This window comes from the organism of the source record quoted next, unplaced genomic scaffold (assembly GCF_019419815.1).
Source record: "Pyrus x bretschneideri cultivar Hongxiangsu unplaced genomic scaffold, Pyrus_bretschneideri_v1 Contig34, whole genome shotgun sequence".
NCBI classification, from domain to species: Eukaryota; Viridiplantae; Streptophyta; class Magnoliopsida; order Rosales; family Rosaceae; genus Pyrus; species Pyrus x bretschneideri.
In genome coordinates, this window is record NW_025999657.1 from 3,653,493 (window position 1) to 3,670,685 (window position 17,193).

General features: G+C 36.8%; 1 protein-coding gene across 1 annotated transcript; it reads left to right on the plus strand.

Moving 5' to 3' along the window:
- The first annotated feature begins 1,589 nt into the window (after positions 1-1,589).
- On the plus strand, positions 1,590-3,428 carry LOC103940222 (probable aspartyl protease At4g16563). The gene has a single exon (XM_009350308.3). It carries the CDS (start codon positions 1,672-1,674, stop codon positions 3,151-3,153), a length of 1,482 nt encoding a protein of 493 aa, XP_009348583.2. The 5' UTR covers positions 1,590-1,671; the 3' UTR covers positions 3,154-3,428.
- The last annotated feature ends 13,765 nt before the right edge of the window (positions 3,429-17,193 follow it).

The following is a 17,193-nucleotide window of genomic DNA, read 5'->3' on the forward strand; positions in this document are numbered from 1 at the left end:
GCTGAGAATAGAATTGTTGGGTGGGGGTGGGGGGAAGCGGGTCAAGCCGGGTCTATTTAGGATGGATCCAGACTCGACTTTTTTTTTTTTTTTTTTTGGGTAAATGAGTCTGAGCCAATTGGGTTCATATAGTCATGTTCCTATGGATTGAACGGATCCGTTTCCAATCATATGTTGTATAACAAAAAAAACAATATAAAAAAATCTTTATTTGTTTCTGCTAAGAAAGAATTACGTCTAACAAAGTCAATACCAACAGTTGTTTTACTTCTTAATGTTAAATAGATATGGAATATAAATCATGTGCTTCATTGTGGACCACGAATAAAATGACCAGTGCTAAAATACTTAAACTGACCGGGCCGGGTTACCGCACATAAGCAACATAGACTTGATTTTGGACTCATTTTTATACAAGTCATGTCCATTAAAATAAAAACTGAATGATTTTATATTGGACCAGATTAGTATGAATTTCTTTTGTTAGTAATTGTTTTGGTTAATTATGTTGTTATGATTATTTGCATTGTTGTCATTGAAATATTCCAGTTGTCGACTCTTTTTAGCTGGTCTTTCCTTGGGTTTCAAGCGAATCACGCCCTGAAGTTTATGGTTGACAATGGCCCAGGCCATGCGTCTTTGAGGAGAGAGACTCAATTGTAACATTTTGTATACCTCACTTTCGCATTGCAAATAACATATTTTGATTGTGCAAATGTTATAAACAGAAGTGTTGAATTTTTTAATCTTCGTTTCTAGGTCACTCCTACAAAAAATTATTTCAATTGGAGACAATTTAATCATTCAAATGTATAAAAAAATATTGACAGTGTAAGTACTGAGTAATATTTTCAGGATGAACTTTTTATTTATTTGATTCGTTTATATGACTAAATGATCTCCAATTTGAATGATTTTTTTTATAAAATTGATAATCTAAGGAATATTAATAAATCAAACAATACTAATAGTTGATTTTATTCGGTTAAGATCCGTTATTAGTAAATGAGGTCTGATCTTTTGTTTTGTTTGAGTTGTACTTTATTTAGCTGGACTACAAGCAACACGCATCATTTGAGTTAAAGCACATTCGCTCATAAATAATGTTACGGATATGATGAAATATTAGTCTTAGGCAAAAATTAGTACATTGTTCAAAGTACAAGAAGCTTTACTTCAGTCACACCCATTCACTAATTGACCCCGTTTTTGGTCCATTGCCCTTAATTAAACTTATCTTATTAAGTTAAACACAGATTAAACAAAGCAAACTTAGCTGATTAGTCCCTTAATCATGTTTCCCATTTACATGATTAGAGGATAATCCTTTCCTCAAAACCCCTCGTCCCACCCACCAGAAGCTTCCTCCCGTCTCACTCCTCTTTATAAGACAGAGGTGGATTGTCTGTCCTCTCATTTTCATACTTTCTCATGCTCTCCTGTGATGTGTGATCGTGGTTAAGTCATGTTAATATTTTTTATTAATTTTTTTGTAGAAATAATAAATAAAAAAATACTAAAAATATAAAATATTGACGTAACTTAACTATGATCACACAAACAGAAGAATACTGGAGAATATAGAAATGGGAGGGCACTCAATCCACCCCCTTATTAAGACCCCTTCACTACTCTCTCTCTCTCAAACATCATAACTCTACTCTGTTTTCCATGGCTTCTGCTCTGTTTCTAATACTCTGTTGCATCACGCACTTCTCCCTTTCATCCTCACAACCACTCTTTCTCCCTCTAACGCACACCCTCTCCCAAAACCAATTCAACAGTACCCCCAGCCTCCTCAAGTCCACCTCAGCGCGCTCCGCCGTCCGCTTCCACCACCACCACAACCGCCACCACTACCACCGTAAAACCAACCAAGTCTCCCTCCCCCTCACCCCCGGCAGCGACTACACTCTCTCCTTCACTCTCAACTCCAACCCTCCCCAACCCATCTCCCTCTACATGGACACCGGCAGCGACCTCGTCTGGTTCCCCTGCTCCCGCTTCGAATGCATTCTCTGCGAAGGCAAACCCAACTCCACAACCCCTCCTCCCAAAATCCCACCCGCCGCTGCTGTCCCATGCGACACCACCTCCTGCTCCGCCGCCCACTCATCCCTCTCCCCCGCCGATCTCTGCGCCATCTCCCGCTGCCCTCTCGACTCCATTGAAATCTCGGAATGCTCCTCCTTCGCCTGCCCGCCCTTCTACTACGCCTACGCCGACGGAAGCTTCATAGCCAAGCTCTACAAGCACAGCTTATCAATACCCATGTCATCTCCTTCTCTCATTCTTCGAAACTTCACTTTTGGGTGTTCCCATTCTGCCCTCGGCGAGCCGATTGGGGTGGCCGGGTTCGGACGCGGTTTGCTTTCTCTACCGGCCCAGTTATCCACCACCTCCCCCCACCTCGCCACCCAATTTTCATACTGCTTAGTTTCTCACTCATTTGACCAGGACCGAGTCCGCAGGCCGAGTCCACTCATTCTGGGACCCTACGACCAGAAGCAGAAGCTACTCGGGGACGCCAGCGTCGGCGGTGAGTCGGTTGAGTACGTCTACACCTCCATGCTCGACAACCCCAAACACCCTTATTTCTATTCCATTGGACTAGCCGGAGTCTCGGTAGGCAAAAGGGTTTTTCCGGCGCCGGAGACTCTGAAAAGGGTCGACGAGAACGGGAACGGTGGTGTCGTCGTTGACTCGGGGACGACTTTCACTATGTTGCCTCAGAGGTTTTACAACTCACTGGTGGCCGAGTTCGACCGCCGAGTCGGGCGAGGCCACAAGCGAGCGACTCAGATTGAGGAACAAACCGGGCTCGGGCCGTGTTACTATTACGACAAGGTGGTGGAGGTTCCGGGCGTGGCGTTACATTTCGTGGGGAATAAATCCAGTGTGGCGCTGCCCAGGAGAAACTACTTTTACGAGTTTGTGGACGGCGGTGATGGGGCGGGGAGGAAGAGGAAGAAGGTGGGGTGTTGGATGTTGATGAACGGCGGTGATGAGGCGGAGAATAGCGGTGGCCCCGGGGGTGTTTTGGGAAATTACCAGCAGCAGGGGTTTGAGGTGGTTTATGATTTGGAGAAGCATAGGGTTGGGTTTGCAAAGAGGCAATGCGGATTGCTTTGGGACAGTCTCAACAAGCGGTAGAAGGGATGGGAGTTGAAAATTTGGGGGTGGTCACCGGTGGTTTGACTCTTTTTGGTCGAGGTCAAAGGGGATTTGACTTTGACCGTCTGAGGGGTCTGTGTAAATGGGTCGGGTGTGTTGAGTAATAAGGTGGGCTGTACATTGTAACTTGTTTATGTTTTATAAGTATTTTCATAGGTTGGATTTGATGCAAAAGATGAAGTGCAAAAACAGACACAAAAAGAAATCAGACAAATTTGTAAAGTTTGAGATTAAATAATATTGTGTAATTAATCTAAGTGAAGTTTTTTTTATTTCTGCAATGTGAGCTGGCATGTACCTTGCATAAGCATCTCAACAACTTTCCCACATGTAATTCTTAAAATTAAAGTTTGTTGTGAGTACTATGATTTAGTAGTATTTATCGTCCTTACTTGTAAATAAGATTAGGTTCGATTCTAATCAAAGATGAATTTAAACTACTTTATTGTTAGCTTTTTGTGAAACTAAACTTATTCACTTCTCTTAATATAAATAATATCATTTTTTTTAAAAAGAAAAAAAATTATAGTTTGTTTAATTTACGAGCAATTTGAAAAGTAAAATTTGTTACTTGACAATTTTGTTCTCCAATAAATTCTACAAATTTAATATTATTTTGTATACCATCTAACATGAAACGAGTTTGTTTCACATTTTTTTGTTATTGAATTAAATAATAGGAATGGTGAGAAAAGACGCATTATTATAACAAAAAGAATGTTTAAAGGTTTAGAGCATTTCCAAAAGAGATGTCAAAAGATAAATGTCAAATGTTAATTTGATAACTGATGTGGGAATGTCAGATTTTCTCTTTTTCCAACCGATATGTTTTTTGGTTATAAATGATATTTGTAGGACTCATTTTAAAAAGAAATCAATTAAAATACATTTTTCAAGATTTATAATTGGTATATTAATAGGATTCACATAATAAAATAATTAAAAAAAAATTGACATCACCTTTTCTCATATGTCAAATTTGACATATGAAAACTTATATGTCAATCCACGTAAAATTGACATATCGGTTAGAGATTATTTCTACCTTCAAATTTGATTACATGGAATTTCATCTAGGATTTGACATCTCCAAAACTCCTTTGGAGATGGTCTTAGAAACTCTCTAAATGTAGAGGGTGCAGCACAAGTTATAAATTTAACAACCCTTTTAGAGATGTTCTAAGCAAATTGCTAAAAAAAGACCAATTTTTGTTTTTTTGGTCAAGCGATAGATTTTATTAGCTTAGATATTAGATTAACTATAGACAGACTTTGAATTCACACCATCATATAAAAGTTCAATATCTTTTTATCACTGTTTTAAAAGACTATTTGCACCCAAAACAGATTTTGACTTGGTTCAGAAAGTATGCGCAGAGGAAAGGACAAGGATTGTCTGCCCTCCCACCTTCGATGCCCTTACGTTCCCTCCTGTTTTGTGTGGTCACGGTTAAACCACATCAACATTTTATATTGTTTTTTTATAGAGATAATAAGACAAAAATGAATAGTAATATAAAATGTTGACGTGGCTTAACCGTGACCATACAAACAGGAGGGCACTGAAAGTGGAAGGGCAGACAATCCTTGTCCTAGAGGAAAGCTTTATCTTAGGAGGGTTTGTCTGATTTTTTTAATAAATGGGCATATAGCTTTAGCTCATAGGCAATAGGACACCATCAAAGTTAATAGAGGTGGGCGCACCATAATTATTGCTAATTAATGTTTGTCATGTTAGTACTATAATAAGGTGATGTTCTTCTTCAACTACAAGTATAAGGCTATCTCCAACTGAATGTTGGCTAGTCATCTTCAACCAAAATGTCCAGAAGGTTAGAAAGCCAAAAATTACCCGAAAATCGTCTCCAAACGAGGGTCCCACGGAATCTGAAAGGGCCAAATGGCCAAACTGTTGGCCCATTCCAGCCAGCCAGCTAGCCCTGGGCTGGCCCAAAATTTTTATTAATGTTGTTGGATATAACTGATAGGAATAAAAGCAATAGTGTCAGTTATAACCGACATGAATAGTAGGCAAAAATTTGAATGCAACGGTTAGTTGACGTGAGCTAGCTGTTGTATTCAAATTTTTGTTAATGAATTAAAACCTTTTTTTTCCTATAAATACCTAAATCATTCCTACACAATTTCTCACATAATTTTCACCATTCCATATTATCTCACTTCATTCTATTTCAATTTTTCACATTATATTTTCTTACCTCTTCCAATAATATTTCCTTCAATTTTTTCAATAATTTTCAAATGGCCTCATCTGTAATGAAAGGTAGGGCTTGGACTTGAAAAGATGATAGGAGCATATTCATGCTACTTAATTAGCTTGTTCTCGTGCATTTATGTTGTGTTTACTTAGTTATTTTAGTGTTTAAGGCCACTTTTGTGTATTTTCAGATTATAAGGCCAAAGTGCGCAAGAAGATGCAAATTGGAGTCTTTTGGAGCGAAAGAGGAATGAATGAGTTGAAGACTTGAAGAAACGACGAATTCCTACTCCAACGATGAATTCTTACCAAAACGAGGAATCCTACTCAAACAAGGTTTCCTATTTGAAGTAGGAAAGTTAACCCTAAGTTTCCCGTTTTGGTAACCTTTCCTAATCTAAACGTCCGTATTTTCTAGCCACTTTGTAGGCCTTGTATGCACTTTAGGACACAAAATCAAGGCCCTAGCCCAATTACATAGCCTTAGCCGTGACTTTTCCCTTCTCCCCTTCCCTTGCCGTGCAAGGGGGGGCATTTTTGTCTAATGTTATGTAATTAAACCCTATTTCCTTCTCCTAACCTAACCCTAGCCGCACCCTTTAATCTTTCCCTCTTTAATTTCTGATTTTATTTCCTAAATTCTAGAAGCCTTTGAATTTATTTTCTTTAATAAAAATAAGCTAGGGTTAATTTCTGGAACCAAACATATTTCAAACCCTAGGTTTTACATAATTAGCCGCACCTTTTTCCTAATCCTAGTGCAATATTCATTCATATTTTCATCAATCATTCAGCCACCAAAAGCTATTGCTACCACCTAAGCCGTCACTCCCCTAAAGAATCTATCCCATTCTTCTAAGCCGTGGCCCCCCCATCAATTTTTCACCCTAATTCATTCCAGCGGCAGCAACCATTCATTATTCTTTCCAACCGCACTTTTTCCCCTCGAACGCAGCCACCATATATTTTATTTTCTTCTCTGCTGTGCAGAAGGGAGACCAATTCCAGCCTTCCCTCATCTTCACGTAGCCACCATCATTCTATCCCATTTTTTCCTCCCTAAGCCGCAAGAATTCTTTCCCAAAACCTAACAGCCGCAGCCACAATACCCTTTCTCCCTTCAAGCCGTGCATTCACCACACCAATTCCAGCCACAATCTACCATCACACACACACACCATTCAGCCGTGATTCCCCCAAAAATTCTCCCATAATTCTTAACAGCCGTCACTACCATATCCCATTTTTATTTAACAGCCGCAGCATCCACCATCACCTTTCCTACCACCATCCACACATCCACACATCATCCACCCTTCTTGCCACACCACCAAACCTCCCTAAACCCATCTATAACCCAGAAAATCTTCCAAAAACACCATTTAACCTCGCTGCCGCAGCAAGGAGAAGATGAAAGAGGAGCTTCGACGCGCAGAAATTCAAGTGGATTCATTGGGCGTTTTAGGTGTAATTAATCCTTTGTGCTTTATGTTTAAATTCAATTGTATTTCTCTTTTTGTGAACATGAGAGGCTAAACCATTATTTAGTTAGGGGGTGATTCGAAACCATGTTTATACTTGCAATATGATTTGATTACTTTTGGTTGGAATTTCATGAATGGTGAATTCAATTTGTTTAACTGCTTGATTGATAACTTATTTGTGTATGTTTATTGAGAGTGCACACTTAATTTTCATGCATGAATATGACGCTGCTAGAATATAAGTGAATTTCACCTAATAGTTATGAACTTATTTTCACAAGTAGTGGAGGTTGCTTATAAACAATCGCGTTAAATGAATTCTTGGCACTAGTTTCATGCTCATCATAGTAACGAATGCCTCGTCAACACTTATAGTTTTCATGATGCTTAATGATCTTTGATTGTATCTTTATTGTGCTTTTCACGTAAAGGACTCTTGGAGAATGTTTTGAATTGCGTTGCGGTAACCCATCAAATTCATTAACTTAAGGAAAACTTGACGGTTAATTTAAGCGGACCTAATTAACCCGGGGTGTTGAGTTTCATAATTGATCGAAAGACCAACTGAAAATCAGCTTGTATGCAAGTGTAACGTGTGTGGAGAAGAACCTTCTAGCTAGCATTCATCCATATCTTCATCACATTCATATTTACATTCTGTCTTTTAATTACAATCTGTGCATTTAGTTTAATTTTGTCAAAACCTCAATCCCTTTTTACTTTAGTGTCCAATTTAGTTAGAAAGTATCTTAGTTTGTGTTTATAAGTGTTTTGCATTCTTTGAGTCCTTTGATTTGTTTTAGTGTTTTATTGTTTAGTTTTGCATACTTTGAGTCTAGTTTAGTGTTTTAAACTTTATTTTACGTTTTTGAGTCAGTTTCCAAGTGATTTTGCAATCCCTCATAATCCCCGGTTAAAAACGATCCCTACTTATACATATACTACAATTGTCACAAGAGGGTTTTAATTTGTGTGCTTAATTAGTTCGCATCAAAAGAAGATGAAGCTCTTTGCAGGGTCTATAGATAGGTCTCGGAAGATAGTGTGAGGGAGATTTCTCAAACAAGCGAAGGTGTTTGGACTTATGTGTTCAAAAAATACTCAGAGTTCTATGAAGGCACCATTCCATTGAATACCCAAAACCGCAAGAGTTGTTCTTCAAGATGGAAGAAACATCTTCATCCAAGTTTGAATAAATGGCAACAAGCACTGTTAGCATCTGCAAGTAGACATGAAAGTGGCACCAATTACTACGACGAATTTAGTGTTTTCATAGTTTATTTTAAATGTTTAATTATATTACATTTAATTTCATAAATTAATTTCCTTTAATTTTTGTAATTATATTTTCTAGGTATGCCAAGCGGAGGAATTGTATATGGAAGGCAGCTCAAAACCCTTTCAATTTCACGGTTATTGGGAAATTTGTAAAGGGTGGGTGTTATTTGAAGATCCAACTGAACATAGAGTAGGTCCTACACCGGTATTCGGAATTGCATCCCCAACTGTAGATATGGATGAAGATGGATCTCCTACCATTCAACAAACAAGGGTAGAAAATCCATCTCTGGACGAAGGTTCCTTACCTAGGGCTATGGGACGAAACAAGGCTTGAAGGTTGAAGGAAAATGGTAAGGCAAATGATGATTACACCGCTCAATAGGAAGTGGCGACCTCATTGCGATTACTGGCTGAGCAAAATGCCATTGTCGTGGAAGAAAGGAACTGTAGGCATGATGAACGGGCCAAACAAATACAAGAAGAGATGGATGATAAAAATATGGAAAGGAACACTACAAATTACACTCCATTGAGTAAAACCTATTTTGATAGGGAAAAAAAAAGAGATTATGACCCGGCAGCAGTTGTTTACCTCTGACTATACTCCTATAATGGCGGATGATGAAGATGATGTTGATTATGGATATTAAATTTAAGTTTTTGTAGTTTTTAAATTTAAGTTAATGTTGTTTTTAAATTTAATTTGTAGTTTTAGTTTTTAAATTTAAGTTATTGTTGCTTTTAAATTTAAATAATAAATTATGTTTGACCCTATGACCCTTTGGTTTTCGGTTGGAGACGGTTTTTTGTGACGGGGCTAAAAGGAGCCCTATGGCCCTTGGTTGGAGATGGAGGCAAATATGGTCATGTACTGTTCATTGAAATATTAATATCTTGGAGGGCCAGAGGGCTAAAACGAGCCCTCTGGCCAGCCATCAGTTAGAGATAGCCTAATGTTTTAATGAATAGTACATGATCATATTTGCCTCCATCTCTAACCGAGGGCCAAATGGCCATAGGGCTCATTTTAGCCCTATAACAAAAACCCGTCTCTAATCGAGAGCTAAATGGTCATAAAGCCAAACATAATTTATTGTTTAAATTTAAAAACTACAACAAAGATCCTAACATGATTTTTTACGATTTAATGGTTTCATGATTTTTATGTCGACCCCTAATTGAGATGAATATCTGAATATCTGAATATCTCTGTCTTTGACAAGACCTCTCATTACTCGTATAACCTTTACAGCCACGTTTCCCTTTGGACAGTTGGACGTAGTCTTAATCATCCACCAAAGGCATGGACTTCCCTATACTTTCCTATCGGCCAGAAGTTGAATCAACCGCGAGGGTTCGTACGCCATTTAACCCTCGGTGGCGTAAATCTAAATCACATTGCACATAGGATTTACATGTATTTATTATCGAAAATCAATCATACACGTACCCATATGCTTTTGACTGGAACTACTCTCCAATAAGTTGAATTTTGGAGGCAGAGTAATTGCCCATATTTGGATGCTTTTTTCATCATTTTTTATTTATACAATCACAATTAAGTTACATTAATATTTTATATTTTTATTATTTATATAAAAAAATTAATATAAAATATTAACATGATTTAATCGTGATCGTATAAAATAAGAGAGGATGAGAAGTGCATCAAACAAGGCGGCAGACAATCTGCCTCTCTTGAATTTTGCTCATGTTGTTATTGGTGAGGGATTATTTATACTTATGTGCGTGGCTAATCACAACTGTTCTTTTTCTTTCTTTTTTTTTCTTTTCTTTTTGGCATGAAAATGATTATTAAACACATTTTTTCTCTTTTTGCACTCCTACTTATGTTTACGAGAAAATTGTAGTAATAGTCCACTAACTTCAATTTAATTGAAGTAATAGTCTCTCAATTAAAATATTTTGATCCTTAACTCATCAAAACGTGAAACTATAGTAATTTTCGTCAACTCCGTTAGTACTTCAGTCAAAATGAGTCGTGTTATGCACATGAAGCTGAATCAAGGTGCAAATATGAAAAATCAAATGAGAAAAATTATAGAAATGATCTCTCAACTTTAATCCAAATTGAAGGAATGGTTATTCCAACATGGCTTATTTTGACAAAAAAAATAAAGTTGACAAAAAAAATCATAACAGCTTATTTTAATAAGTTAAACGAGTAATGATCAAATATTTTTAGTCGAGAAACTACTACTTCAATTGAGTTATAATTAGAAAATTATTTTTATAATTTTCTGTTTTGATTCATTAAATTTAGTAATAATAAATAAAGAAAACTGTGTGAGAAAGAAAATAATGCGTGCAAAATCACTTTCATGCATTAGGTTCTTTCGTGGTGTAGTGGTTCATCAGTCCATCGTATCGATCATATTCAGTACTCCTACCCTCATAATGTTTATTCTTTCCAAGCAATAGAAATGATAGCTAGCAATCGTGTCGCAGTAGGAAGAGTCCAAATGCATGCATGCCCCATACATTTGTCTGTTCCTTTCATGTCACAGATTCACATTCAGCTTTCCCTCCACGAGGTGGATGTGACAAAATGTGTCAAAAGCAAAATATGCAGCTAATGCAAACTGTGCGTGATAAATACAGCATTTGTTGGAACCCCGAGTGTACCTTTCAAAGTAACTCGGAACTTTTAAATAAATGAATCCCCTCAATGTTACCTTGGAAGAGGGATTGCATGCATGCTGCAGAACTTGGTGTGCATGTGACTTATGCATACGACTGTGCGTGATAAATACAGCATTTGTTGGAACCCTGAGTGCACCTTTCAAAGTAACACGGAACTTTTAAATGAATGAATCCCCTCAATGTTACCGTGGAAGAGGGATTGCATGCATGCTGCAGAACTTGGTGTGCATGTGACTTATGCATACGACTGTGCGTGATAAAGACAGCATTTGTTGGAACCCTGAGTGCACCTTTCAAAGTAACACGGAACTTTTAAATGAATGAATCCCCTCAATGTTACCGTGGAAGAGGGATTGCATGCATGCTGCAGAACTTGGTGTGCATGTGACTTATGCATACTGTTCACTAACTAAGAATTAAAGTAAGCAAGAATCGGAGTGAATAAGAATTTGAGTACGCAGGAATCAGAGTAAACATTGATTGTAGTTAGACAATCTCATTTAACTATTTACTAGTTGTGAAGAATAAGAATGAAAATAGAGCTAATTGACATTGAAACTATTTTACAATTTGTGAGTATCGGTATCCAAATCAATCAATCTGATTACCAAAATCCTCAATTTTGACGTCCTAGATGGAATACGTTTACTTCTATTACGACATTATTCTAAACTACTAATATAATGTCATGTGGAAAGAGTTTTACATATGACCCGAGCTACTAATACAATGTAAAAGTAGTGGTAAATTTGTTTTGTGCAAGTTCATCTCCTACTGAGGACCAACTTGCTCTCGTATTTACAACCAATTTTTTTTATCAGAAACAAAACAACCTAGACACGTTTTAATTCTAACCTATTATCTCACGTTAGTGTACCAATGTGGTCCATTTTAAAGGACTTAGAATATGTGGTATACTTATTTTATTTTTGGAGGAAATTGTAACAATGATTCCTTAATTTTAACTTAACTGGAGAAATAGTCATTCTAACATAACTCATTTTGAATGAATTCTGACGAAGTTAATGAAAATGACCATAGCTACACGTTTTGATAAGTTAAGGGACCAATGATCATAAGTTTTTAATTGAGAGACCATTGTTCTAATTGGATTAAAGTTAAGGGATCATAAGTATAATTTTTTCTTTTCTTTTGATAACAAAAAGTTTAAAAGAAATTAGCTACTTTCACCACAGCATACCCATAATTTTATTCACATTACACATAAATGATTACATAATTTTAGAAAATGAAGCTGGTAAAGCTTGTTTTAGAGTAGCATCTTAATTCTACAGTTTTCGTTTTTGTAAGGTTCTTCTGAAACGTGGTACATAGTTTTCACGCCTCACCGATTGTCTTGTATAATCACTTGCACTCTCTTTGTAATAAAAGTAGGTCCGCTAATGTATTTGAGTTTGACCTTTATTAGGTTTAGTTTGGTACTGAGATGATTTTGAAAAAAAATTGGTATAAAAAAAAGTTATGAGCTGTTTTTGTGTTTGGTAAACATTCAGCTTTAGTTTTTTTTCACAATTTTGGGTGAAAAAAAAGCCAAAAACAAGAAGATGCAAAACCCACCTTTGAAAAACCAACATTTTTTCACATCTGTTTTACATAAAAGTTTACCAAACCCTATACTGCTTTTTTTTTTTTTTTTTTCAAAAGTACTTTTACAAAAAAATTTACCTAAAACTCTGCTGGTTTATTTCACAGCTGTTTATTCTCACAGCACAACAGAAATATTTTTTTTTAAAGCACAGCAATATCAAACCAGCCCTTAGATAGATGATATAAATAGATAGTAAAAATAATATTTTGTTAAATGTGTCTCTGTCCAGAAATATTTTTGCTCACAAATTAAGTGGAGATATTTTTTAGTGTAATCGTTACACATGGTGGTACACCATGTGTAATTATACAATTGATGAGATATGTGTGTTAAAAAGTTAATAACTTAAAAAATAAAAATTTATCATCACTTATATATAAACACGTGATGTATCATCTTTATTCCCATCACAATGAAAAATTTCTCCCTTCAATGATGATGATATTTACTCTCTATTTATCACTACGAATGTGTTTAAATTTCAACATCTATTTAATAAATAGACACAGATCTTAAAATATAAATTCATTCAATAATAATAAATAAGATGACAGACTCGACTTTGGTGAGTTTTACCGAGTTCGGATCCTCACCGGATCCTCTTTGTGAGGATCCCGAAAATCAATGAATAATGTCCGTTCATCATACATCGAACGATCATAAATTATTTTAAATATTTTTATTTAAAAATAAACATAAATAATACTTAATAAAAATTGATCGCACGATATATGATAAACGAATATAATTTACGAATCTTTAAAATCCTTATGAAAAAGATTTGAAGATGATCCTGTTGGAGTTTTACCAGCACTTAGTGATTTTGCAGCGTCTACGTCACCCAAAGCTGCCAGAAACTCCACTCATTGAAGCCAGCTGTACACGCACAAGCAGGTTGATTAGCCTTTTGGCTTCACTCAAATGAAAGATTAAATGCCCTTAATTCCAATTATTTTCTTAATCCGATCCCACATAGTGAGCATTGCCATTGTTTTCGATCAATCATATGAGTCCTGTTTGTTGGTGTAAATAAATATCGTAGGCCTGACCTTATAATATTACTTCCTCTGCCTTGGCATTACACGTGTACAAATAATATAACAAAAGAAGCCGCCAACGTCCCACCAACTTTCGTTTGACAGCGTGGGCATGACGTCAGCATATTTGCCGTTTCCCAAGGGTCTGAAAGCGTGTCTGAGAGACTGGATACAGCTAGCTCATGCTGTCACCATACGTGTTCTTCTAGATGCTTCTCCACGTCCATAGTCATCTTCTTCCTCGAAAATTACAAAAATAAAATAAATATAAAATTAAGTGTTCAAGAACAATTGACCTGACCAAACATGGGACGTGGATGTCATTCATGAGTGTCTAGTGTCTGATCGGAGTGCATGAATGTAGTTTAGAAAAATAAATTATTCGACATCACGTTTATTAAAATCACATGGGCATGTAAAATGATGTGATTAAAAATATTGATTTTACGGTGTAATCGTGTGGCATTGTAATAGAGGAAGTTGGACTAAGTCATATAATTGACAGCTTAATTTGAAATCGAATTCGTCATTCACGAGATTCGAACTTAAGATCTCTCATTTCCAAGTGAAGAAAAATATCATCAGATTATAGTACTGAATAGCAACTAGTGGATCAATTAGAACAATTTGAATAATCATATCACACACTAAATAAAATGTTAATCATCAAAGGAGCATAAAAAAGTTCTAAATAGGCATAAGGTTGTTTTCAGGTTTGAAGGTCCAGTGGTTTTGGGTTTGAAGACCCATTGGACATTGACTCATTGAGCCGATTGATATATATTGTGTGACAACTGAAAATTCAAAAACCCATGGGCCTATAACCCCACCAAAATCGGCCACTTGCACTCCTGCATATACACTGTCGTATTCGTAGGAAGGCGGAGAGGTTGGATGACGGCGGACTAGTGCTTTCGCACCATAGACGCCACTGCATGTTCGTGGCTTGCTCATCAGTAGCCACTGTTATTCACTGTTATACAGTAACAGTGCCTTTTGAAGCAAAAATGTCATAGTTACCCTTGTCGTGGCCTCCAGATCACAGGGTATAGATCAAATATCTTGTGGTGACTAATAACACTCTTTTTTTTTTCCTTTCATAAATTCAAAAAAGTAATACTTTTAAGGACATTTATTCATTTGCGGTTGTGTTAAAATCCGCTCTACATTGTGCGATGATTCACATTTAATTTTGCACATACAATTAGAAAGATGATATACAATATGATTAATTAACTAGTGACGGTTGGCAAAGCATCTCACATTGTAAAGGGTTAAATGGTCCAGCTCGGGCTAAAGCCAGCCTAACTTTGGGACCGGACAGGAAATAATCGGTCAAGTAAAGCATGCCAATGTTATATATAATAATTAAATGGTCCATGATGTATTGAGTTGCATTAAGTTGGACTCCCACTTTAGCTTTTTCATGACATTGGACAATTCTGAAAATCTCCCCCTACATTTTGGAGTCAATATTGTCGTCCCAACGTATATGACAAAGCAACTTTTAAAAAAAGAAGCCGATGATGTGATTTAACTTTGGTACTAGTGAATTGTGTTGTCTTTTCGCATCGTCTCGATAAGCTGTGGCTGATCATTGTTGCAATAATTTCATGTCCAAATGATCCACGCAACTAGAATTTCAGATGAGAAGTTCTTCAATCATTTGGGTAATAGATGGCATGCATCTAGTTAGTCATTGTAATGTAATTGTAAGGTGTCACTTAGTATTACGATCCAGTAATGTTCTTTTTTATTTGTATTTAAGAGGGTTTAGGCTTGAATTTTGTAAATAAAAGATCTTAGGTTTGAATTCTTTAAATTGTAAAATAAAATGACCTATAAATTATAAATGATTAGAACATATTGAAAACGTGAGGAACAAGCATGTAATGTGTCACATCCCGGCCCGAGGTCCACCACATCCCGGGCCCACTTTACCACCGTAGCGCGATATTGTCTGCTTTGAGCCCCGACCTCGCCCTCACGGTTTTGTTTCTGGGAACTTACAAGAGAACTTCCCAGTGGATCACCCATCCTGGGATGGCTCTCGCGCGAACTCGCTTAACTTCAGAGTTCCTACGGAACCCGAAGCCAATGAGCTCCCAAAAGGCCTCGTGCTAGATAGGGATGAAAATATACATATAAGACTCACTCCCCTGGGTGATGTGATATCTTACATAATGAGTGTTTATTCAAGAATTCAATAAGTATCTTAGATTTTATTGAAAAAAATAAAATGCAAAATGAAAGTTATTGATTTTCTGTCTAAGTGAAAGTCACGACCTGGGTAGGTGCCTAGGTGGGTCTAAGCAGTCTAGGCACCATTTCTTAATTTCCAAACGCCTAGTGATTAATCGGGGCAGTAGATAGTAGCTTAGCGCTTAAGCAATGCTAGGTGGGGATAGAACAATGTTTCTACTTGCAAGAAATATATCGATTTATGATACTCCAATTTGTTTAAAGTATAAAGTTAAAAAAACTACTATTTTTAGCAAGATTAGTTATTTTCTGTCAAACATAAACTTCATTGATAGAAGAAGATGTCACATAAGATAAACATAAAAACAAGCTGCAATTAGGCCAAAAGGATAAGAAGCCCAAGCCAAGCACATACTGACTTATTCAGACTTAGTCCATTGACACAAGTAGACACTACCATAACCACCGTGCACCTCGCCATTCCATCGCTTAGGCCAATAGATTCATCATCAACACCAACAAAAACCAAAGGCCCAAAACAAAAACACATACAAAGCAGACCCAAATTAAAAGCAAAACAAATTCCTAATTTCACAACATCCAAGATCCACAAACAATGCATTAAATTTCTCCAAAAACACTAAGCCAATGAAAGAAACAACCATGTCCACTTAGGAAGCTAAACGAAAATATCTCAAATCTCCAAGAGATGGCGGAAAACCAAAACGAGGGGGACCAAATGGCCAAACTAAGGCTGATCTTAGGCCCACCACCACCAAAAATTAGGGATTGGGGGCTCTCCGCCGATAGCTCCCTAACTAATAGAGATGTGGGGAATATCATATTCCATGGAAATGGAAATGGATATGTAGAGAAGAAGGGAAAGAGGGAGAGAAGAGGGGAGAAACGTGAAGGGAATGGGTTGCCACCGACCCCAAAGGTAGATGGAGGGGACGGCGGCAGGAATTGCTTCTTTTCTTTTTCTCTCTAGTGCTTTTGTGTTTCTAAGCAAAAGTTAAGGAGAAGCCATTTTCAATAATATAAAAAACGATTGTTAGCTCAAGAACTACTAAAAAAGTTCTTGAAATTTCTCACCGTGAGCAATGATGACGCTAGAGAACACGTCTTTGAAGATCCCGATAGTATGGAGAGAAATATGCTAGCTCATTAAGTTGTATAACGTGGAATACAACTTTTTTTTTTTTTTTTGTTGTTGTTGAGAATTTTCGATTTCTAGCTACTGGATATGTTCACATTTTTTGGTTGGTTGTTACTCAATGTATCGGTTGATTGCTACCAAATACTAGTAGTGATGATGAACTTCCAATATGCCGCAAAAAGCAACCAAATATTTTGAAGATTTCCGATTGGTGGCTATTGCATCGTTACATATTGTATAGGGCATCCTCGATAATAATTTCTTGTTAGAGAAAACATATCTTTTCATATTGAATTTTAACAAATTGTGGGATCGTAATACAACCATATAGAGAATCGTTAAGGGAATTAAGTACCCATACAAGT